The sequence below is a fragment of the Urocampus carinirostris genome, chromosome 12 (assembly GCF_059441175.1).
Source record: "Urocampus carinirostris isolate Australia breed hairy pipefish chromosome 12, RoL_Ucar_1.0, whole genome shotgun sequence".
NCBI lineage: Eukaryota > Metazoa > Chordata > Actinopteri > Syngnathiformes > Syngnathidae > Urocampus > Urocampus carinirostris.
The window spans coordinates 30,800,511-30,824,882 of record NC_142360.1 but is presented as its reverse complement, the minus strand read 5'-3'; the positions used below and the strand labels follow the sequence as shown (position 1 = coordinate 30,824,882).

At 40.8% G+C, this 24,372-nt stretch overlaps 1 protein-coding gene across 7 annotated transcripts in view; it reads right to left on the bottom strand.

The window, feature by feature from the left end:
* Positions 1-24,372, bottom strand: part of kif1aa (kinesin family member 1Aa) — a 58,915-nt gene that overhangs the window by 28,631 nt on the left and 5,912 nt on the right. For 3 of the 7 annotated variants that reach the window (XM_088350426.1, XM_088350427.1, XM_088350424.1), the window contains exons 3-27: positions 17,594-17,667; positions 17,333-17,515; positions 16,884-16,949; positions 16,508-16,686; positions 15,259-15,370; positions 14,917-14,994; positions 14,757-14,822; positions 14,338-14,355; positions 14,175-14,253; positions 14,019-14,097; positions 12,333-12,475; positions 11,995-12,033; positions 11,216-11,349; positions 10,985-11,064; positions 10,816-10,891; positions 10,323-10,402; positions 8,372-8,478; positions 8,212-8,292; positions 7,857-8,037; positions 7,716-7,788; positions 5,885-5,975; positions 5,660-5,808; positions 5,400-5,578; positions 3,550-3,720; positions 3,044-3,343 (exon numbers count right to left, since the gene is read on the bottom strand). In XM_088350426.1, coding sequence (XP_088206552.1) covers positions 3,044-3,343; positions 3,550-3,720; positions 5,400-5,578; positions 5,660-5,808; positions 5,885-5,975; positions 7,716-7,788; positions 7,857-8,037; positions 8,212-8,292; positions 8,372-8,478; positions 10,323-10,402; positions 10,816-10,891; positions 10,985-11,064; positions 11,216-11,349; positions 11,995-12,033; positions 12,333-12,475; positions 14,019-14,097; positions 14,175-14,253; positions 14,338-14,355; positions 14,757-14,822; positions 14,917-14,994; positions 15,259-15,370; positions 16,508-16,686; positions 16,884-16,949; positions 17,333-17,515; positions 17,594-17,667 — 2,818 coding nt within the window. The remainder of the gene's footprint in view (positions 1-3,043; positions 3,344-3,549; positions 3,721-5,399; positions 5,579-5,659; positions 5,809-5,884; positions 5,976-7,715; positions 7,789-7,856; positions 8,038-8,211; positions 8,293-8,371; positions 8,479-10,322; positions 10,403-10,815; positions 10,892-10,984; positions 11,065-11,215; positions 11,350-11,994; positions 12,034-12,332; positions 12,476-14,018; positions 14,098-14,174; positions 14,254-14,337; positions 14,356-14,756; positions 14,823-14,916; positions 14,995-15,258; positions 15,371-16,507; positions 16,687-16,883; positions 16,950-17,332; positions 17,516-17,593; positions 17,668-24,372) is intronic. The other 4 variants (XM_088350425.1, XM_088350428.1, XM_088350430.1 and 1 more) reach the window with 3 other exon arrangements.

Below are 24,372 nucleotides of genomic sequence, written 5' to 3'. Positions count from 1 at the left end.
TTGGTGAGGTGTTAAGAAAGGCATGCTCAGGACAAAAAATAAATCAAATAATGCTTCTTTGGACGTTCAAATGAGACAAAAATCATCATACAGGAAAAAAGCGGGGCAAACAAGGCTCAGCGACACAGCCGACCAATCAAATTAAAAGACACCTCTCGAAGGCCATGAGCAGGCCACATAAAAAAAGAAATACAATAATTAAGCAAATCAAAAAGAAAAGACTTGTGCTCTGGCATGCCTAAAAAGAGACGGCTGAGGTAGAAACCAGCTCTTTCAACTTGAGACGTCAACTATCTGCGTCATTGTGATTAGACATGTCAGACGCCCCCACACATTCACAAATACTCGGAACACAAGCAGGTCGTATAGCACTGACGTTGCTTGGTATCTTCCCATCCTAACTTTTGTTTAACATTAAAAGTGACATGATACAATTGTTGGCAACAGGAATGGGATTGAGGACAATAGTTTAAAAAAAGCCCAGAAATGTCTACTCCAGCATCGTATGTTTGAAAAGAGAACACACGACTGAACCACTGCTATAAGTAAACCCCTCAATTTTAAATTACCATTTATTTTCTGTTCTGAAACCCAAGATGACTCATTATCTATATCTTTTACACAGGGTTCATAACCCTTTATTATTGCTAAATTCGAGCACTTTTGAACCCCTTTCAAGGCCATTTTTTTCCAGTACCTCTAAAGGAAATACGTTTCATTTTGTTGACTTTGATGGTTAAAATAAAGTCGCTATCTTGCTGCTAGCACATACTTTCTTACTTTCTTTTGAGCTGTTCCAATCATTAATACATGATCTTATTGTGTCAATGGGCTGCTATAAACTGACATGAATTCTGCCATTCTGCTTCAACAGTGCAGGCGCAGCTTGGTTATGTCAAACTTAATAAGCAACATGGAGAGGGCTATGTTGGGTAATAATTTAGTTCTATACGGAAGACAAAGAAAAGACAGAGAATACTGTATGTATGAAAGGCGGAAAAAAATGAAATTTGGAATCAATTTAATGATTTTGATTGCTGAGAAGCAGAGTGCATTCAATCTTTAAATCTTAAAGAGTGCTGATCTTTTGCTTGATGTTTTACTTATTTTTAATTATATTTTTCAGAGGATCTGTGTCTAAATTGGCTAAAATAGAATAGTAAATAGTTTTGTTTTCTTTTGTATTTTAGCATTTTATAGCACTTAATGTCTTTAATTTATACTTAATTGTTTTGCATTTTCAGGAAATGTGTGTTGTTATTCGGCTTTAAATCTGTTTAGTGTGTAAAAACCTAAAATTGTTTTCAGCAAAATATATTAAATTACCAATCACTCAATAATTTGGTGCATAATGTTTTATTATTGTAGATAATATATCATTAAAAAAATATTTCTGAGGAGCCATTTGGGGGCCCAACCAGCCGGCTTTTCTCAGTGAGCTGAGTCAAAAGAACCTGTTTTCCAAATAGAGCTGTTCTCTTTGGTGTGACCAATAGTGGGTGGTGACGTTTCACATTTCAACGCCATTTTTTTAACTTTATTTATTGCGTGGTCTGGAGTTAGATTGTCAAGAAATATGGCAATGTACAATTCTGTCACAAAGACAGGAGGGCAGGAACAAAAGTTTGGTTACACTTTGATGAGTTTACTGTGCGCTCCTTACAATGTAACACCAGTTTTCTTTACTTCCAGTAGTTTTATACTTGTGTTTTCAAATACAAATATTGTAGAAACATAAGGTGGCTTGGAGAGGCTTGGGCGACACCAGGCTGTACTTGCCTAGGACACACGACTGGAAATGGTGCCCCTACGACCCGTGTGGCAAAGGGGTACAGCCACCAAACTACTCACCCAAAAATGCAAACATTGCTGCTGTCATGTGAAACACCCTTTTCTCCATCTTTTTGTCTTTTATAGTTTGTTTTTTTAGATTTATGGGACGTATACAACGTAAAATTGTTATTTTTATCCATTTATTTTACAGTATGTTCCCATGAATGCAAAGAAAGCTATTTTGAAAAGTATTTTTCACATAAAAAAGACGATAATGTTGGTAGCTGATGTTTTGTCAATTAATTCCCAGGTTCATATTAATAATCTTAAAGGAACTGTGAGTAACATTGGACCACTGGATGTCACTGTATTGTGTTGTGTGGTGCAACCTAAAACGAGAGCTACAAAGCACATCAATATACACTTCGGATACTCAAAATGACCAAATTGCACCATTCTCCCCATTTTCTTGCCAAGTCATTCATTATGTTTTTGTTTTTCTGGGGTACCCGTAGCAGCAACATGGTGGACAATCATGTCAGCTCTTTCTAGATAAGGCTCATGTTATGTAGAAACAGGGTTGGGTAGGGTTACTTTAACTTGATTACTTCAATTACTTTTGGATTACTCCAATACCAAATATGCTAATAAAAGACAAAAGAAACTAAATATGAATAAATTTACTAAATTTTGTGCAGGCTTGGGGAGTAACGGAATACATGGAACGGCAAAAATGATGTTGGCAAGCTGTTTTGATTTATTTTCATTTTGTTTCTGTCGTATTTTCTGTTAGTTTTGCCGGAGATCAATGAGATCAAAACCAGGAGAGAAAGCTCACCACGTGTTGTGAGTCATAATTGTATGTCCCTTCAATTGATTTTTCTTGGCTAGACAATAGAGCATGAGGTTTCAGCAGAAAAGTTAATACATTTCCAAATCTATGTTTTCAAAAACAAGACTGTTACTTTTTAAAAATATTCACAGAACTTAAACTCAAACTAACAATAAGGCAATTGAAACAAAGCATTTTCGCTAAATGAAAGCAAATACAAACTAAACAAATCTGTTCTACAAGCTATTTGAAACTAAACGTGCAAAAGAGACCCAAAAGAAAATAAAACTAGACGAAATTTAAAAAAATTACATCCCATATTGAGTCTGGCGTGAATCCATCCAATAAATGCACCCACACATTCTCTACCGGCGTCTCAGCGTGAAAGAGCTAGTTTCGCCCGTCAGCGCGCACTCTCTCCCTGTAAACCTCACCAACCTTCCCACTACACTGAATAATGGCGAGCGGTCGTAAAAGGGATCCTGGCCTTCGCTGGAGCCCCGGCACAGTTCTCGTTCCTCCTCCTCCTCCTCCTCCTCATCCTCCTCCTCCTCTCCCACCAGCTCCGAGCTCGGCTCATCCAAAAAGATATCATCGTCCAGCTCCTCGGTTTCGTCATTGTCCCCGCCGGCGGGAGGCTCCCGCTGAGGGGAGTCGGTGGTCTCGGAGGCGGAGAGGGTGGGAGACGGGGTGGGGTCGTTCATGCGATCGCTCATGCATGTGTTGAAAAGAGGGTTTCTGGGGGAAGCCGGTTAGTAGAAACAAAGTACACCCTGAGTTTGGATCGGTCCCCACCCGTTAGTGGATGCACACCGGGACGGAATGCGACAATCAGGCGGGTAAATGTTTGCCGGATTTGTCACGTGATACGTTTTTAAGTTCCCTCTGGCAAAAAACATTTGATTTTAAGTTGTTTATTTACAAATCACAGAAAAACGGCATACCTGCCCACCAGACGGAACCACGGAAAGCGGTCGTAAAAAGGGTCTCCGCCCGTCACGGGGCCTTCGCTGTCATCTATGGAGGAATTTGTGTCTGTTGATGTAGCCACTGCGGTGCCAGGTGGAACCTCTGCAGCACGGTCGTACATCTCCCGCATCAGATCAAGTCTCTGCCTGTAAGAGTGAATTTACTTTAGTCCAAAGGATCGTATAATGATTAGAATCGAGTTGTACTTTCATTGGAGTAAAATGAACTTGACAATCAGAAGACTATTGACGAGGAAAAGAAAGATTCCTTACATTTTCCCAACTTTAGCTGACCTGCACTGGCTCATTGTCAGTTCAAGACAGGCATGTCAAATATACAGATTATTTATTCTGACCTTTTATACATTTTTGAGTATGTCAAAAAAAGTGAGTCTCTAAGTCATAGATAAAAACTTGTGATTTTTTGAATAATTGAAAACCATATGCTCTCTCCAGCCACTAAAAGGCAGTGTTGAATTTATGTAGTTTGGTGAGTTGGTTGAGGTCAAAAACTGCATTCACTCAAGTGTTAAAAAAAGCCTGTTAACATATTTAATACCAAACAGGAAAATCTTTTCCTCCATGCTTTGTGAATAAATGTGTTTATAAAAGATCCCTTGTCATCCGTGAATATAATATGTAAGGTGGGTTACTAATGTAGGCTGAGGGATTAAGCATGATACTAAAACACAAAGCTAAAAATTTGGAGTTTACATTCTTTTACTGAGCAGGCCCACCTCAGAACAGAAAGTCAGAGTCAAACTGAGTTTGCAATCCCTGGTTTAAAATCTGATTCTAAGGTTCAGTTCGGTGGCCTTGTGGGTAGGGCGCCCGCCCCGAGACTGGGAAGTTGCTGGTTCAAGCCTCGGCCGAGTCATACCTAAGACTTACAACATTAGTACTAATTGCCTCCCTGCTTGGCGCTCAGCATTAGGGGTTGGAATTGGGGGGTTTGGTCACCTAATGACTCCCAACACATCAGTTGGGTTGAGCGAGGGGGCTGGGAATCCTCTCCTCTGTACCAATCTCCCAGAAAGAGTCAGAAATATGAACGTGTTCCTGACTCTAGCCACCTCCCACAAGGGGGATATGGCTCCGGTATATATAATATATATAATATAAGGTTCAGTTGCTATCATACAAATTTGGATGGACTTTCCCCCTCCTATCTTTCTGATATGATTGCGTCCTTTGTTCCTGTTTGGAGCCTCCGCTGGGAAAATGCTTGTCTATTAGTGATTCCAAGAGGCAAGAAGAAATGTGCAGGCTTGAGAGCATTCTCCATTCGGGCCCCAGTGGTGTGGAATGCTCTGATCTGAAATCCCAGTGGAAGTTTTTAAATCCAGACTTCAGACACATTTGTATTCTAAAGGTTATGAGGTATGTTGAACTCATGCTTTTGGTTTCTTATCCTTGAGGAAAAAGGACGAGCCTTAATGTTGCACAGGGCATGTGTTCTTTGCCCAAATGTTCTGAGCCATTAGATCAGCACCTGCCAACAGCTAAAACCTGCTGAATCGGTCGAGATTTTGAGACAGGAAGCTTGTGGTTAATATTAACTGGACTTCTTGCATGGTTTTTGTTATTACTTGTATTTAATGTTGACTGTGTATAGTCTGTTGATGCCCTTACAACATCCATTGAAGCCTGGTCATCCATGGAGGGGGGTTACCACATGTACGACCCCTTCTCAAAGTGTAATAATTTTCGCCATGCTGAGAATTTTTGAACTTTTCCTTGCCCTCGTGTATGTTTCAGATCAGGGGATGCTTTGAGTATTTCTGGGATTCAGGGCTTTACAAATAAAAATGACTTGACATGAGAACCTGAGTTTTTCCATTGTCCAGTAGTGAGTGGCTCCATTCTTCTGGTCTTGCACCTCCACAGCCACGATGGTTTGCGGAAAAATTCTCCTCTCACGCTCTTTGCCCGCGTCAGATGGCAACAGGTCGGTTGGCAGCGGTGAATAAAGGGTGTCGGTCAACAGAACAAATTGGAATTGAACCTGTTGGTTACAAAAAAAAATCCTTGTCAGTGTCACATTCATAGTATGGATTTTGCAGCCATACGAGGAAGAGGAGGTCACCTTCTTCTTGAGCTCCACACTAATGGCATTGGCCTCCTTAAGGAAAATAGCATTGCCCCAAAGGAGATCCCGCAATGAGGTGAACTGATAGCACCTCCACTTGCGAAAGCTCCACTCTGCCAGCTCTCGTTCCCGCTCGCTCCATTGTACTGCGAGACGGCAAAAGCATCAAAGTTTAGCTTTTATTCACACCAGATAGAAGAATCAATTCCCTTAATGCATCACCTTCCTCTTCTGCCTCCTCCTCTTCCTCAGGAGCTTCTGGGTAATAACGATCCACCTGCTTCTGAAGAGCCTCCAGCTTGCTTTCATAGTCCTGAAAAGGATTATATCCATTAATAAGATGACAAACTGTAGCAAAAAGTATGTTTGCTTCGAACTAGTGTACAAATATACAGCAGTATGTTGTGCGAAAAAAAGTTATTTAGAAATATGTATTTGCAAACTCCCTGGACCATATCGGCCTGTTGGTCTGATACTTGATTAGTGGATAGGTCGGTCACATAGTTAATTGTGGGACATACAACCCAGTCAGTCAATTGATTCACCTGTTTTACATATCGTCAGTTGATCATTCAGTTAGTCAATCTTAACAGGATAATTCAGTCAGATGGCAGCGAAGCAATTTATTTCGGCCAGTTAAAGACCAGTAATCCTCAGATTTTTCATATCCTACCTACAGTAAGTCTGTAGGTCATTAAGTCACACACTCAAATTCATAATTTAGATGGAAAATGGTTAAAAACAGTCCCTCGAGCGGCCAGCTTTGCCAGCTTGCAATTCAATAGCAGAGCCAAACACATTATAAAAGACTTCTGTCACCCTGGGCACCACCTCTTTGACCTGCTAAAGTGTGACTGGTTTGTTCCATTAAACTGTTTCAACTACTGCACCATCATCATTATTGTCAACATCAGTTAACACCATTTTCCCCACTGTTTTCTCGTTACTTTTCATCAAAAATAAGTACTTATCAAAAAGGTGAGAGATAGACTGCTCATTGCAGTAGCAAGAAAATGTCATGATTGCCGATTCAGGGCACCTGTGACTGCCCAATTGGCGCCAACAGCCCTGAGAGCTGATTGGTTCAGAGACTCCTTTTAAACCACCGGCTTTCAAGAGGAAGCCGTCAGATCGTTGCTAACCGATGCTCCCAGCTAGGTAAGCTCATACCTTCAGACATTTTCCTGCCCTGTTTTCTCCTACCAGATACCTGTTGCCGACCTGTTTATGGACCCGTTTCTGCCCTGTTCTGCCGTCCCGACATCCGACCTGCTTTGCCCCGTTTCCTGCCTGATACCTGTTCCGGCCTCTTTTCTGAACTCGATACCGCTCTTGCTCTCCCGTCCCGGATAGTGACCAGTATCCCGGCTGTCTACGATTATCCTCGGAAGATCGTGGAAGCAAGCACTGCTCTCCCTCTTTTTTCAATAAAACTGAGTAAACGAACGCTACAGGGTCCTGTTTCCGTTTCTGGTCTCTGACAGAAAAGTTATTTGTTTCATCATAGTAGGCCAAATTATTTGTTTCATCATAGTAGGCCACTTTACTCAAAGTACTAAAGTAAAATTAATTTCATCATGTTATTTTCACGTCCATTTATCACACTTTGTTGTCCAACGTGAATTTTTCAAAGCACGTCAATGCCTTTTCATGGGGTCCATGAGAATTTATTTCAGGTATCCAAAATCAGGAGCTAGTCACATGCCAGTTTGTCAGTTATTCGTCATTTTAAATAATGTCTTTTAAGCAAATCAGTGCAAAATAAATGTTTGTAATCCATTATATGGATTTTTTTGTTTTTGTTTTAATCTTTTGGTATTTTGGGCTAGCGTTACATGGTTTCGGTTTTCGGACCCAAATTTTCGGTGCATCCCAGCTTATAAGTCTTATTGATATAATTTGTATCATGCACAATTCTCTTGTTAGAAAGCAGGAAGAAGTATGCCAGCTAAAAAAAATCCGCAAAATAAATATCAGTGAAAACCTTTTTTTTACTCAGTTTTGCTAATCTGGTCATTGGTTTGACTGTCTTGTCAAAGGGAAATTTACATACCAGTCTTTGCTGCTCCAGTAGGTTGTTGGCCTCCTCCCTCTCTTTGCGATATTGATCCTCTAGCTCTTGAAGCCTAAACACAAACGTTGTTAAGCTTTTATTTGTACTCGCGTTCCAGTTAAAAGCCCTAAATTTGTTTACCTCTGCTCCATCTCTTGCTTCATGTCAATGCCTTGTTTCTCAAGCAGCTCCCTCTGGGCAAAAGCCCAGTCCACAGGCTCTGCGGGGGTCTCGGCACAAGGGGTCCTTTCCCTCTCAGCCCGTGCCTGCACCGGGTGGTTGAATCGGAACACATGGCTTTTGCCCAGGATGATACGATGCCCTGAATGTCACAGTAGCTTCATATCAAGCACATGTGTAATACAGTACATAAACATATTGATATTCACATCATGGATTATGATTGTAAAACAATAGTAAGTTGTTTTTTTTTTTCAATATTGTGTCATCTGTCTTTGTAAAATGACACCTATGCCAAGGAATTATGTTTCCTGACCTGATTTGAGGACTGTGGGTTCAGTGACTCTCTTGCCATTGACATAGGTCTCAGCTCCTTCGCACGGCTCCAGGACAACGGCTACTCAGCAACAAAGACGTCAACACTGTGAGTGATACAACAACAAAGCCAGTCCAGTTCGAACCTAAAGATCACTCACTTTCTCCGTGCGGTTCAGTGGAACTGGTAAAAGTGCAGTGCTCGTCCTTGATGAAATGGCCGCTAAGGACGATGTCCTGGCGGCTAGCGGCGTCCACCCGGCCCACCCTGGAAAATATTTTCTTCTGTGTTATCCAGGATTGCAGAAGATATTGCACAAGATCACTTTATTATGGAAGTCGGGTTCTATAAAGGTTATTTTCATGGATTTGGTCAGTAACCATAAGCAAAATAAGCTATAATTTAATTATAAAAGTTAAATACTTTTTATACATGGGGTCAGGTTACATCAATCTCCATTTAAAAACTCCATAATAAAACACAAAACTATTAATCAAAACGGTGGTTGTTAGTAATTAATTCAGTCAGTCACTTGTTAGTGAGTGATATTAGCCAGGTCAGTTCATCAGAGTAACTGGATTTTCTCATTCAATGCCATAGACAGTTAAACAACAGTGTAATTTAACAGTTGATTTGATGCTATATTAGGAACATATGTTCACTAGGGGAAATGTTAGAAGTCTACAGTGGGACCTCGGTTATCACGGTTAATGGGGACCAAAACCACCCGCGATAAGTGAAAATCCGCGAAGTAGCGGCGCACCTTCCCCCCCCAAATTTTTTTTGTTTTAAATTATTATTTTTTAGACCCGGTTAATGGGGAGGAAAACCACCCACAAAAAGTGAAAATCTGCGAAGTAGCGACGCCCCTTCAAAAAATAATAATAATTTTTTTTAAATCTCATTTTCATTATCTGCACCGCTTATCCTTATTAGGATCGCGGGGGGGGGCTGGAGCCCATCCCAGCCATCCCCGGGCAGTGGGCAGGGGACACCCTGAACTGGTTGCCAGCCAATCGCAGCTGCAAATCACAGTAGTTCTCGCAGCTAGCTGCGTTCTTCATCGACGCACGAGCCGCTAAGAGTCGTACAGCTGGGCGATTTTACGTCCGCCCGGGACGATCGGAGACAAATTCACGACAGGGTTTATACTTGCGCCGCACCGCGGGTGCCGTTCGGTCGCTCCCTCGAGCGAGCCCCTAACCCGCGGCGTGGGTACTTTCGCGCGCGATATGCACGACACCGCGACAAGCCGAGCGGGTCGGGCGCTCGGCGCGGAGGCCGGCGCCCGGCGTCTCCCGCCCGGGCCGCGATGGCTCTACATGGCGCTACACCGCCCTCAATTGCTCCGGCCGACGGACGGGCGGCTGCGGGGGAAAGGGGTAGCTGGGGGGACCTGTGGGGTTAGGGGGGGGGCGGTGAAGCGGAAGCCACACCGAAACCGCGCGCCGGGAAACGAGAACAGTGCGCCGTGCTAGGGTCGTCGGCCGAGGGGGATTCCCGCAAAAAGTGAAAATTTGCAAATTAGCAACGCCCCTTCCAAAAAAACATTTTTTTATTTTTTATTTTTTTTTAAACCATTACAGATCGCGAAGCTCTGAAGCCGCGAACGCCGAACCACGAAGTGGCGAGGTCCCACTTTACTCTTTAACACTGTTTTTTTAAGGTCTCTTTAAGATAGTAAACCCTATATCGGCGAATTTATAGTCGTTATCTACATAGTCTTAAATTAACACTGATTATCTTACTGCACAGGTAAAGACATCAATGTTAACTTTTAATGAGTGCTGTTAAAGCTCTGACTAACAGCATACCTTTTACTGGATAGGCAGTTAATGAGTTAATTGGTTGTTTGTTTTATTCTTTTTCATGTTTAATTTATCAGTTAGGTTCCTTTGACTAGTTTATTGATGTAAACAAAAGTACTGGTGCTAAACATATACTCCACAACATACTGGTATGGGATTTAATAGCAATGTCATTCTTATTCATATGTTTTCCTTCGGTTTTGTTAAATTGTTTATCAAATGCATTAAAACCTTGTTCATGATGATTAGTGGAAATAAATGAAAATGTCAATCAATTAATCAATAAGCCTGGTGGCATCAAACCTGGTGATTCCGTCTTTGATGTAGTATAGTAGGCACTCAGACATTAGAGGGTCCTCGTTCAGGTTTACCAGATGCGGCGTCTGAGGGGGAATATGAAACATTGAAAATGAGTCACATGGACGAGTCAATTTTTTTCCTTGTCTTTATAATCCCTTTATGAATTATGAACATTGTGCAAACACTGCATATCACAGCACCCAGACAAAGCAATCTTGGTGAGAAAAAACATGCATATAGAGTGAGCTTTATCTTGCCGTCAAACCTGTCTGGTATATGTTAAAGCTCGAGAGATAAAACCAAATGAAGGTCAGGACTCAAAAGCACACTTTTCAGCAACAAACCTCGTTTGGGGAAAACAGTCCGACATTGTCAATAAACACAGCCTGGGGCTTTCTGTGGCTGTCGGACGGCTTAAAGTGCGGACAAACGGGCCATTTATTCTTCAAAGGTGTCAAAGAATTTTGAGGAATACACTCATAAAGCATCTAGTTACCTTCTTTGGGGAAAAGACACCAACTGTGCCACCATCCTCGCGCATGGCCACGCCCATTTCGGCCAGGAGGGCCTCTCTGTGGACGAAGGACAAGTTTGAGTTTGCTGAAAAATGTGAAGTCGCTAACAGCGTGAGTGCATTTTGTAGGGGATGGAAAGTTGTTGCTCACCGTTCCATCCGAATAGCTTCGGTCCGGCGAAGTTTTTCTTCCCACGTCTCGTTCAGCTCTGCAATTATTTTCTCGGTTTCCTAAAGTTTAAAAACAAAGTAAGAGAGATTTAAAATGTCCACATTGTTGTTGTCTTTGATAAGATAACATAAAGACATAGCTACTAAGCTTAATGTTGTCTATTGAAATTGGCCAAAGGGCTAAATTTTCAGAATCTGGTTCAATCTTCACCTTTAGGCGCTCAATAGCTTCCTCATTGGCTGGGCTGAACATGATGCGATCATGCAGGCTGGCAATGGAGCCAGCACGGCTGGAAAGAGCTGAAAGCGACGGTGAGGGACTCATACCCGTCATGGCGTTGGTCACTGTGGAACGTGGGAAAGAAAGTGTTTGATTACTGGAGGCCATATTTGATTATTACTCCTAGTGTGTGATGAGCAAGCCGACAAACAAATGCAAAAACACTGCAGCCATTGAGCTAAAAGTAAACTACAAAATGCATTTTTCTTGTGTACAATTTCAAATAAGCAAGGATTATAATCAGGAATCCCATTTGAGCAACTATAATGAGGAATTAGCAGTGCATCTCATTTGAATGTTGCATTTTTTTCTGAAATTATTGCTGTTATTTTCTTTTATTTGCCACAAGCTGCGTCATTCCAATTTCAAAGCACGAGTCTGTATAACATGAGCCATGTGAAGTCAGTCTGCATAATTTACCGGGACTTTTCTATTTTGCATTTTTTGCAAATCAAATATCATGAATTATCCACATTAGTAAATAAAATGTTTGCCATGAAAGCCTTTGTTATTTTATAGTTTTAATGGTCACAAAGGTGAAACAGGCAAGTTCTTCTTGACTTCCCTCAATTGATTTTCATTAGTCTGAAGCTTGCTCATATTGTACAATCGTCATAAAAAAGACACCATTAAAAGCAAAGCACAAATAAAGCTGACATTTGAACGTGATGCAAAGCTGGCAGAAGAGCAGAAAATAAACAACAACACACGTTTCAAACCCTCAATCTCAGCAGCAGAACCTCGAAATGCTTGAAGAGAAACAAACAGAGGCAGAATAAAAAAGGTATTGACTTCATTCCTTAATCCATCGTTGAAATCTTACCAATGAGATAGCAGGTGGATTCATGTTATCGTCAGCCACTTCAACTTGTTCCAATTGTGATAGTTTTTATTCATCATTTTATTATTGTATTTAAAAATATACTAGCTTACACCTGTCTTATTACAGTTGTTAGCTGTTTTTAACATGAACACTTTTACAATCTTCATTTCCATAACACCTCGTGGGGTATTTTGTAACCCCTACTTCCAAAACGTGTGTGCTTACTCTCGATAATGTCCCCCAGGCCCTGGGCAAAGAGCAGATCTTTCAGGCGGGACACCTCCTCTTTCAGCTCGCGCACCAGCCGGTTGTTGGGGTCCTCGTTGATGACAGCATTGCAGCGGATTTGCTTGGCGCGGTCGGCATACCTAACATTATTAAGACACATTTCCGCAACTTATTTATGCAAATGTAGACTATTAGTGTTTCCTTTGATTCATTTTCGTTCAAATCTGTTTTTCTTTTAAATGGATGTCCTAACGGCTTATTTTTGGAGCTATTTTCCTGACATATTTTCACTTGTGGGTCTATTATTTAAAAAAAATATTTATGTGTAATTGACAAAATGTCAATTCAAATGACTCAAGCACTTGTGCTCAGAAGTAATCTTCCAAAAACCTCCTTCTTTCTTCAGCGGCTTGTCACCACTGTATAAAGCAGGGGTCAAGAACCTTTTTGACCCAAAGAGCCATAAAAGCAAAAAATGTTTTAAAAATAAATTGAGAGAGCCACATCATATATTTTCAGACAAAATTGAAAAACCTGCCAAACACACTCTCTAGACAAAAGCTAATTCTTCAGCACGATTTATTTCACTGTGTGTCATTTGATGATTTAATCAAATGTATGAAATTATATTAATGCCAAATCCTGTGTCCCAAATCAATGTAAATATGCCATTTACAATTTGTCTTCCACCTTTAGTTAAGAGTGTTGGGGCAATTTTTTTCCATGAAATTTGTCCTTAATAACGGTTTCAAAACAATGTGCATGCAAAGTTCTTTTGTAAAAATGTCACAAATTACTGCAAACGATAAGCATATCATCGTATTCACTTTCGGTGTAGACTGCACTGAGCGAGAGAGAGAAAAGGAAGTGCCTTGCGCTGTGTGCAGGGATACGCCCACCTGTACTGCTCACCCAATCAAAGTCGTTTGCCAGCGTTTTTATTTATCAGTTTAAATGGTTTCTTATCAAACTTCTGCATTAAGTTGCTTCGGCTTTATATGGATCAAAATCGGGATGAAATCACTTGACTTTGGAACGCCACAGAGAGATGTGCAATACAGTGGAACCTCGCTAGTTCGCGGTTCCACTATTGCGGGTTCAGAGCTTCGCGGGTCTAAAAATATACCTTACCTTCTCAATAAAAGCATTTATTTACTTGACGCCATTGAGCGTGAGCTTATGTCAACTGAGGACACGGTGTGGACACTCTTATTGTGAAGGGGAGGGGGAGGCCCTGCCGCTTCACTGTTTTTATTTTCAATATGTAACCGGTAGTGTTAACAAGCGAAATAAAGCATATTTCACAGTTGTTGTTTTTTTGTTATAACATGAATTTCACTCTCTCTCTCTCTCCCTCTCTACCCGTATTCTATATGGTGTACTGTATACAGGGGGTATACTGTATACCTGTATAGGTTTTTTTAAGCATTTTTGAAGGGGCGCCACTACTTCGCAGATTTTCAGTTTTCACGGGTGGTCTTGGTCCCCATTAACCGCGAAAACCAAGGGATTACTGTAGTTACATTTTATTTCTGAGCCATATGTACTCATAAAAAGAGCCATATATGGCTCCCGAGCCTTAGGTTCCCTACCCCTGGTATAAAGGTTGACTAGAATTTTGCACGTATATGTTGGGATCAATATGGATGTGGTGAAGGCTAACACTCATCATGCCATTTTTACCTGAGTGTACTAAGAGTTTCATCATAATTGATGTCCGCTGGGCTCAACGCAGCCACCATAGCTGTACGAGAATTCCCACCTGAGGCAAAATAAAACCATATACTATGTGCAAACTTGAAAAATGAAAAAAAGAACTGAAATGCAGCTGATCCCTACCAAGATTCTCTCGAAGCAGCCAAGTCAGCACTGAGTCACGGTAAGGAATGAAATTTTCCACTTTCTTCTTCTTTTTATTCTGTATATTTGATAGGCCTCAGTTAGTATGTCCATCCGGTAGGGAACATAAGAATGTTCACTGAAATTAATTTGATAGATGTACCTTGTTTGTTCCAGAATCCTAAAAAAAAAACATAAAAACAGTGTGAACATCAGCGTGATTAGTATGCATAAATAAAGTGAACAGTTGTCGAGCGGATTTAGGAATTTGTCTCGTTTAAGATCTTTTTTTACTCTCTCATCAACTGTAGCCCAATCACCATTGTCCTGGTTAATGATGTTTTTTCCTGGTGAGGGGTTTGATACCTTTCTGGCTGTGCCTTGGGATCTGGTTGCAGTTCTAGCTCTGACTCGAAATTTTGCTTTTCTTCTCAGGTTCCTACCAGATAAAGCTCCCATTGTAGCTTGGGTTGTTGTTATGGATTTTGTGCTCTTTTTCTTTCTGTGCTGCTTGATGTCTTGGTCCTGGATCTAGTTCTGGTTCTATTTTTACATCGAGAAAGATTAAGCTATATTTCTCACCACTTCTGCCAAGGCGGAGATAACTTTCCCCAGCGTGGTAAGTGATTTGTTGATGTTGGCTCCTTCCTGATACCAGCACAAATAAAGTCATCAGTGACAAAGACGATTTTTATGTTTTTGTTTATTAGGTTGTAAAATTTGAATTGAAAAAAAATCCCACCTTCAGCCTGGTCCCTTTTGCTCCAGTGGAATCAGCTCTCTCGCTGCCGGCCAAATCCACCAAACTGATTTTACTCACCTGAAAGAGTTGAGGAGACTTCAGTCAAGAATATATAAGAAAATCTTCTTTACATTTTTAAAACGATTCCGATATGTGGTTGCTTCCTTTACTGTTATATGAGGACACCATATTTACGAGCAATTAAGTTTTATAAGTCATCTACAATGTTGTGAGCGCTGAAGTTTATGTTCCGGGAAGGTAACCCACTTACTACAGCAGTTCTGCCTGGTCTATAATTTTGAGTTATGCCCCCACAATACTGTGTGTTTATGTGTGTGTTACCTTCTCAGAGGTGTTGTCAGTGTCCGCGTCGTGGCGTTTCTGAGTGAAGATGATGTTAAAAACGGCATGTGAGCGACTGCTGGTCTCATTCATATTGGTAGCAGCCACCGTCCTGTCAGGACAAAGACAGTCGCACAGTTTGATGGCAAGATTCATTTCCAGTGATTGTCCACAAATATTCTACTTGTCATGGTTTGGTCCCTGCAGTCCATCTTTTCCCCAACAGGTGTGAGTGGAATTTTTCAATTCCACTCCTCAGATGTTTTCAATTTTGACAATCACTTGGCTTAACCATTTTGATTCCTCAAGACTTTCACTCACCAAAACGACAAGCTTCGTTTCCAACGACCTGCTTTAATTCCCTCCACGGTCTAGTTTCTCCGTTACAAGAACTGCTGCTCCAACCCTCTTCTTAAAGGTATTCCTAAGTTTACTTTTCAAGATCTTCTCCACCCCAAGATCCCATCTCAAATTTCTATCTCAAGTTTTCCTTCCTCATCCCAAGACTTGCCACTCCAGCCGTCTTCTTCAAGGTATTCCCAAGTCTCCTTTTCAAGATTATATATATATATATATATATATAAGTATAAGTATATATTTCAGAATAGCAGAATGTTTTTACCATGTGGAAAACCCGATGCGACCCCGCTTTACCTGGACCTTAAATTTGGCAGTCCACAACTAAATTTTGTTTGAGACACCTAGTGTCATGTCCTGCACGGTTGTCATGGCGCCCAGCTGGCCCCGCCCCTTGACACCGGCTGACCTGCATTTCCTGATTACTCCTATGGGTACTTAAACGTGCTTTATGGAACTGCCCTTGGCCAGATCGTTGTTTACCCTTGTTGAAAACTTGTTGATACCGGTTTATTCTTGTTGTGCTTGTTGGACTTTGTTGCACTTCGGTGTAACATTCTGAGAGATTCCTGCAAGTTCTGTTTAATCCCGTTAAATGCCTAGTCTGTAGTTTTGCCTGCATTTGAGCCTGCTTTGTTTTGTCTTTGGTCCGTTTGTGTGTTGGACAACTTTTCTTTCTCAATTAAAGTGACAGATCGTCTACGCAACTATAGCTGCTTCCCGACCCGCTTCGTGACACTTAGTCTAAATTGTCTCGGTTGGTTGGTTGGTTGGACCACTTAACCACTAGGGTTCCAGGGGCACCAGTTCCTGTAGTGTGTCTTGGGAAAGTACAGCCTAGTGGCGCCCATCCCTCTCCAGGCCAATGTCCTACAAGACTAAATTGTCTTACCTGGCTTTATTGCCAGAGTCCATCAGGTCCTGTATATCATTGTAGGAGGTAACAGCCAGCTTGGACAAGTCCTCCACGTAGGGACCCATCAGAGGATGTTCTCGCACCCGCAGGTTTCCCTTGTTCTTGGGGTTGAGGAGGTCACGTACACGCTCGCAGTAGATCTCCATGTAGCTGACCTACAGCAATCGGCATTGTTATTCAAGTTTTACATAATACAGTGAAAAATGTTTTTAAATACTTGACTAATTAAATGAAAATTGATTTAGACATTGTTGCAGACCTATCGAAAGAAACAAAGGCTGAGGTAAAATTATTTTTTGTGTCTGCTTTGTTCACGCTGCCATATTATGTGCGCCAATTACAAGAGTCTTACCTCCACTGAGTACGACATGCTGTTGTCTGTGTTGTCATTGATTTTGGTGAAAAGATCTTCACACAACTGCAAGCAGGGAAAAGACATTTAGCAGAGGACTTTCTAATCTCTCGGTTATCTTCATAATTAATTTAAATATTTTTTTTCTTTGTCACCGACCTCTGGGTAGCAAAATATATTTCAATTCAATTGAAAACATTAACAAAAACATGTTTAGTGATTTGCAATCCCATACACCCCAAATGCATTACTTATTTTTTCTTTAATTAATTTCGATCCAATAAAACCTGCACTTAAAGAGTAAAAACGGCAACATTCAGTCTGAGTCATTGAAGCATTTTTTTTCCAAACGGTCCAATTAGAAATTGCAGGAGGTTTTTGACCCCTAGAAATACGTGAGATGTCATGGTGGTAAGGTTTATGGATGAGTCATCACTACAAAGTCGTACCAGCGGGATGATGCCCTGTTGGTCTTTAACGTCCTGCTTTCCCATCATGGTGTAGGACTTTCCAGCCCCTGTTTGTCCGTACGCAAAGATGCAAACGTTGTAACCCTCGAAGGCGTGCAGCAGCATTTCCTCGCCAATGTCTTTGTAAACGAGCATTTGAGAAGCGTAGTTCACATCTTCAGGCTGCCGGTGACAATAAAAACATTTGTAAGTATAAACAATTGAAAGCGTCTCAGTGCGAAAATGTGCAAAGGAGGTTACCGTGGTGTGAGACCAGTAGGAGTAATCAAAGTTGAAGCTCTTGTTGTCTTTGGCCTGCTTGGGGTTGATTATGGCTGGGTAAGACAGAGGAGAAGATGAAGTATGTTGGGAAAAATATCCATCCAATGACTGTATTTCATTTTTATGTGTTTTTGTTTGTATTTAAGGTTCATCCCAGATAATTTGGGGCAAAACCATGCAAAGCTGGTCTCAATTTGCATTAATTTGGGATTGTCAATGAGTTTAAATTTCAAATTCTGTCTAGCTACGATAAAATAAAATGGGACTAAGGAAATTTAAAAATATGTTAGTGTTTGTTTACAAAAGATGTGTAAAACATAATGATTAATTTAATAAAAACACAACACATGATGTATTATTTTGCATGTATTTATTTTATTAGAACATCATATACTACATTTATTTGCTAAACAAAACAATAGAAAAGGTAAAAAAATAACTACTTACAATACATTTAAAAAAACAAAAAACATAAGTATTATTGAATATTAAAATTAGGTCAATGTGATTGTGATTTTTTACCCATTAAATGAGATCAGAAACACTAGCGTGTAATAAATACAAAATAAACAATGAACACAAAATGTATTTACATTAAAAACTGTGCTTAAAGACCGAATTTGTAATATTTGACCACTAGATGGCACTGTGTTGTCTGGTGCGAGTGAGGGCCAGTGATACACGGCAGAGCGTGGTGGCAGTATGCTGGAGGAATATGGTACTGATCCATGAAGGGATTCCATGGTGAAAAAAAAATTCAAATTTCTGGACCTATGATTTTTTTTATAACAATTAGCATTGGTTTGATAGTTCATGTATGTTTGCCCAGTATTTTTTTAAACAGCAATAAAAAAATTGTACCACTAGGAGGCACTATATATCAGACAGCATCTATCCATCCATCCATCATCTGCACCGCTTATCCTCAGTAAGGTCGCGGGGGTGCTGGAGCCCATCCCAGCTATCTTCGGGCAGTGGGCAGGGGACACCCTGAACTGGTTGCCAGCCAGTCGCAGGGCACACAGGGACAGACAATTCGCTCGCTCATTCACACCAAGGGACAATTTGGACCGGCCAATTAACCTGATAATGCATGTTTTTGGAATGTGGGAGGAAACTGGAGTGCCCAGGGGAAACCCACACAAGCACGGAGAAAACATGCAAACTCCACACAGGAAGGCTGGTAGCTGGATTTGAACCTATGACCTCAGAACTGTGCTGCACACAGGCTAACCACGGCGCTGCCGTGCTGCCCCGATATTAGACACAAATCTGTATAGTAGACTAGGCTGTGACTATTAAATGTCAAAATTGTCTTAAAACCTGTGAATAGTTTTACAAAAGTCTTTTTAAAATCTAATGTCGAACTTTTTAAAGTAATGTTTGCTTAAATCACACTAATCAAGAGTCAGGAGAAGGTAAGCTCGGGTTCAACCTTAATATTCCGGAATCAAATACACACCATATTTCGTATAGATTAAGAACATTTTTATAATATATTTGTTCAGAAAATATATTTATATATGTATATTAAAATTAGATTGAGGAAATGATTTTCAAAAGTATTTTTTGACATTAAATAGGAACAAAAGGTAAATTCAAACATACAACAATAAGTAAATGTAAAAGTTCAAATAAGAAAAAATAGCATCAAACAGTGGGTAAGAACTGTTTGATGCAATTATTTTCTGAAGCAGTAAATAATAATGTAAAACAAATACATGATAAACAACAATGCAATCTGTTAATCAGATGATGTATTCTATTCATCTTTAATCATACACAAAAAAGTTCACTTTTATCAGGGTTTTTTTTCTCAGTAATAAATTATGAATCACATTACCTATTATTTATTGGATCATTCTATTTGTTAAGCATTTTATAAATGTGTCAGGGGGAGTAAAAATACGACGAGCGGAAACCATCACTGAAAACCGATTACTGCCCAGTCAATTTAGAAGATGAAAAATCTTTTTTGTCAGACAGAAAGAGAATCGCCTCACGGCCAGCCAGGACATGACCTAGAGCGGCGAATGTTCTAATGAGCGTTTGGGCTTACGTCAGCTGCCCCTTATTGCTGGTGACGCCAATCCGAGCGACACTATTAACAAGCCGAGCACGTCCATCCTTGTACCACGCAACCATTTTTTTTCATGAGGGCGGGCGTGGAAGCAGATGAGCGTGCCTTGCAGATATGTATTCTCATTTCATCCAAACAATGAGCTTAATGTCAAAGATATATCTATCTATCTACCCTGGTCATATCCCTCGAGAGGCGTGATCGACAGCAAGGAAACACATACAAAAAATGAATAAAATAAAAATAAATAAATAAAAACACACACAAACATTTTTGGACCATGGCCAACGCAAATGCCCAAACACCTAAACAGGTTAGGCACCTCGGCACCTAGGTTGGTCATGCTTCCATCCCTCCAGATGAAACAGGACACAAGAAAGCGGCCATGTCACTCGGGTCAGGGTGACACAACACACTCTTCTGTTCAACATCAGGGCCCGACAGCTTTCACTGGTTTACCCCTGCCGCATCATACGAGTGCCCTGCCCATCCCTTAGAACGCGTCCAAACATACCACTATCCTTTCACAACACCTCTCCACTCATCCCTATCACCAACAAACCGAAAATATATATCCTCACTTTTAAAATCTAGTCCTAGTCAAAATGACATTTCATTAACATAAGTAGACGCCCAAAAAAAGCCGCTTTTGACCCAAGGCCAGTCCTTTTCTAGGGATTCTGGACAACAACAAAAGTCTCAACCAGTGACTAAAGTCAAGGGAGGCAGGTGAGGCACAGCCTCACATGTCATCAAGGAAATATAAAATTGAAGTGATAGGAAATGGTCATGTGTTCTAAGTGTTAAAGTTCTTTCTCATTTAACCTCACAGTTTTTAGATTTACTTTATCAAAATCACTAAATATTAGTTATAGGTGGGGTGCGTTATTTGAGGTGTCCTTAAAAAATCAAGAGTAAATATTTTCTCTATTAAGTAGCCTATGTGTTTACAATTCCCAACTGAGTTCAAGGAGCCTTTATGCTTTGTTTTTCACGATGCCTATCTATTTTCATCTTTAGCTTTTCAAGGCAGAACACATTAGGTCGGAGGAACTGGGTGCATGGGGGAATGCTGAAAAGTGATTACAGGCTTGTCCCCTCAGTTTTGTTTTTCTATTTGACAGTGTAGCATGAAAATGGTAAAAGTAAGAAAAGGCCTGCTTCAAGTAGAGTCCAGACGCCACCCCAAACCACAAGAAAGATGAATAAAGAAGAGTTTATCCGAGCCCAAGAAATGTACATACTTGCACACACGTTATAAATGAGCTGACTGAAGCTGACTGAATTATGACACATGCCAGGAGATGGCGGCACAGAGTAACAAAGTTCCAAATTCTATACAGCTCCTTTAAACTAAGACGATAAAACTTGTTTTTCTATACCAGTTCATACATTGCTTTTTCGCTCTGGTAATCAAATGACGAATAAGATGTAGGATCATTTTGTTTGTAAACTGTGAATCACCAGTCTGTAGTCAGTAATAGTCTGTGTGTGCAGCCCTTTGATACTTCTTGTGATTAAGAGCTATACAAATCAACATGCCTTGACTTGATTTGACTTGACCGGACAACAGTCACTGGTCTCAACAAGCCATTTTCTAAAAATTCAAGAAATCTTCCGCCTATATGTGAAACAGGCAAGTCGTAAAAGAGGAAACTCCCATTGAATTATAATATTCACAAAACTACACCGGGCAGCACGGCGGCGCAGTGGTTAGCGCGCGTGCGGCACAGTTCTAAGGTCTCGGGAACCTCCTGTGTGGGTTCAAATCCAGCTACCGGACTTCCTGTGCGTGTATGTTCTCCCCGTGCTTGCGTGAGTTTCCTCCGGGCACTCCGGTTTCCTCCCACACTCCAAAGACATGCATTTCAGGTGGATTGGCCGGTCCAAATTGTCCCTAGGTGTGAATGAGCGAGTTGTCTGTCCCTGTGTGCCCTGCGATTGTCTGTTCAGTTCAGGGTGTCCCCTGCCCACTGCCCGATGATTGCTGGGATGGGCTCCAGTACCCCCGCGACCCTACTGAGGATAAGCGGTGCAGCTAAAGAGATGAGATGAGACAAAACTACACCCTCACCTCTGAAGCCAGTTTTTTTCGGAAACACAAAATTTATCATCCCCAATAAACAATCTCAAGAAGCCAAAAAAAAACACAAAAAATGCAATTTTAGTTATGGGTTCCATGGGTGTTTTAAAGTCAAAGAGCTGTCCAACAGCCGGCCTTTATTGCTTCATCTCAGTGCATTGCATCTTTATTGTGAGCGTGGGAGAACACCATTCCCTCCCTCCTGACAGCTCTCCCTTGTTAAAAAAACAAGATGTCTGCCATTCTCCTGCCATGTGGGAAGAGGCCCGTCTACAAGCATGGCAACAAGGACGACTGAGAGACAAGGAGACGTTTATGTGCCGCTGACACTCTTCCACACAGCACAAGCAATGAACTCACTCACATCATCTTGCCCCACACAAAATCACACAACACATGCACACACATTCTCTCTCTTTCTCTGTTTGGCTTCTTTTCCAAGGAACATCCAGTCAACACTGAATGCCGATGCCCCAGTGTGTGTGAGGACACCAAGATGGATTGCAATCTATTAAGTGAAACTTGGTGTTAAATAAAACTTACAAATCATTGCAGACTTGTCCAAACTCACACAACATTGTGGAGCAATGCAGTGTCTGCAGTGACTATTATGGAGAGTAAATAAAACAATAAAGTCTGAGTGGATTTACTAATATGGCCCATCATCTTTCTACCATGCTTCACACAACAATATGGAGATGCAAAGTGTGATGCCACGTGTGAACGTCTACTTGGGGAAAAATAGGAAATATTATAGTACAATACAACGAAACAACAAGAATATAGTCAAGGTGGAACAAAACAATTATTGAAGCCCGCCAGAACATATACATGGACGCACACAAAATGGAGTGACAAAATACCAGCGGTTATATTAGGATCCATCACACCATTGTTCTCCAATCACCCACACCTGATGCCCACTAACTACTCTGTATATGGCTTTTCCTGCTCCTGGTAACCATGGAAACCAGTACTATGTGTTTCATGTGGGGGAGTAAACCCCAACCTAAATGAACGGCCTGGAGAGGGATGGGCACCACCAGGCTGCACTCGCCCAAAACACGCCACAGGAAATGGTACCCCAACGACCCAGGCAGTTAAGGGATCCATTAACCGTGATAATGACTGTGCCAAAAGCAGAAGCTGTCAGATTGTTGCTTTCCATGTTGATGCCCTGCATGCAGTCATTTCCTGACCTCTTTGCACCTGAATCAAGACTTCTTGTATCTTACCAACTGTGATTTCATTCTGGACTGTGTTTTTTATTATCATTTTCTCCTCTTCTCCCATATGCGGAGCCTTTTGGTAATTACTTCCACTTCCCAATAAATCTGTAACCTCATTTTGAACGTCCACAACTGGGTTGTCCTTTGTCAAACATAAACGCTTACTTAGAATAAAAGAACTACAATTTTAAAAAAGTATAACTGGCCTAAAACAATGTAGATTTGAACCAAAATACCAAAAGTTCAATGGAGCAAAAATGCTGATGACCAATGACACAACATTGCGGAGTTATCACACATCAGCCTCCACTGGGAAAAGCATGCTGGGAAAAAGAGTAAAAGAATAGAATGGAAGATAAAACATGAATGCGCACAATGTTGTGGACTGACTGTATGCATGTCACAGTTTAGTTTTTAAATCAAACCGAGCTCAGAAAAAAAAGATCAAAAAGTCATCCAGTTGAGAAGCAGTGTTGTCGTTTAGTCATCCATGACGCAAAACCGGGAGGGCAAGGGTTTAATTTAGGGCAAACGTTAAATATTTCACAAGGCTTCATTAATTATTGAGATGCGGCTTTAACTTGCGGAGCAGACTACGTATCTGGTGTCTCCTCTGAATGATAAGCTACGTGCATTATATAGCATGCTGTCCTTATGTCACAGCCTCAGATGCAAGTTAAGAGTATTCAAATTTCACCAGTAAAATGCTGTTATTCTATTGAATGCATGAAGACATAGAGATAATTAAATATCCTGACAGAACTGGAACCGAACATGAATTGCTCAATGTTTTAGAAAAGGGGTCAGGAACCTTTTTGACCCAAAGAGCCATAAAAGCAAAAAATGTTTTAAAAATAAATTGAAAGAGCCACATCATAAATTTTCAGACAAAATTGAAAAAACTGCCAAACACGCTCTCTAGACAAAAGCTAATTCTTCAGCACATTTTATTTCACTGTGTGTCATTTTATGATTTAATCAAATTAATGAAATGATTATAATGCCAAATCCTGTGTCCCAAATCAATGTAAATATGCCATTTACAATTTTTCTTCCACCTTCAGTTAAGAGTGTTGAGGCATTTTTTTCCATGAAATTTGTCCTTAATAATGGTTTCAAAACAATGTGCATGCAAAGTTCTCTTGTAAAAATGTCACAATTTACTGCAAACGATAAGCATAACGTCATATTCACTTTCGGTGTAGACTGCACTGAGCGAGAGAGAGAGAGAAGGAAGTGCCTTGCGCTGTGTGCAGGGATCCGCCCACTTGTACTGCTCACCCAATCAAAGTCGTTTGCCAGAGTTTTTATTTATCAGTTTAAGAGGTTTCTTATCAAACTTCTGCACTAAGTTGCTTCGGCTTTA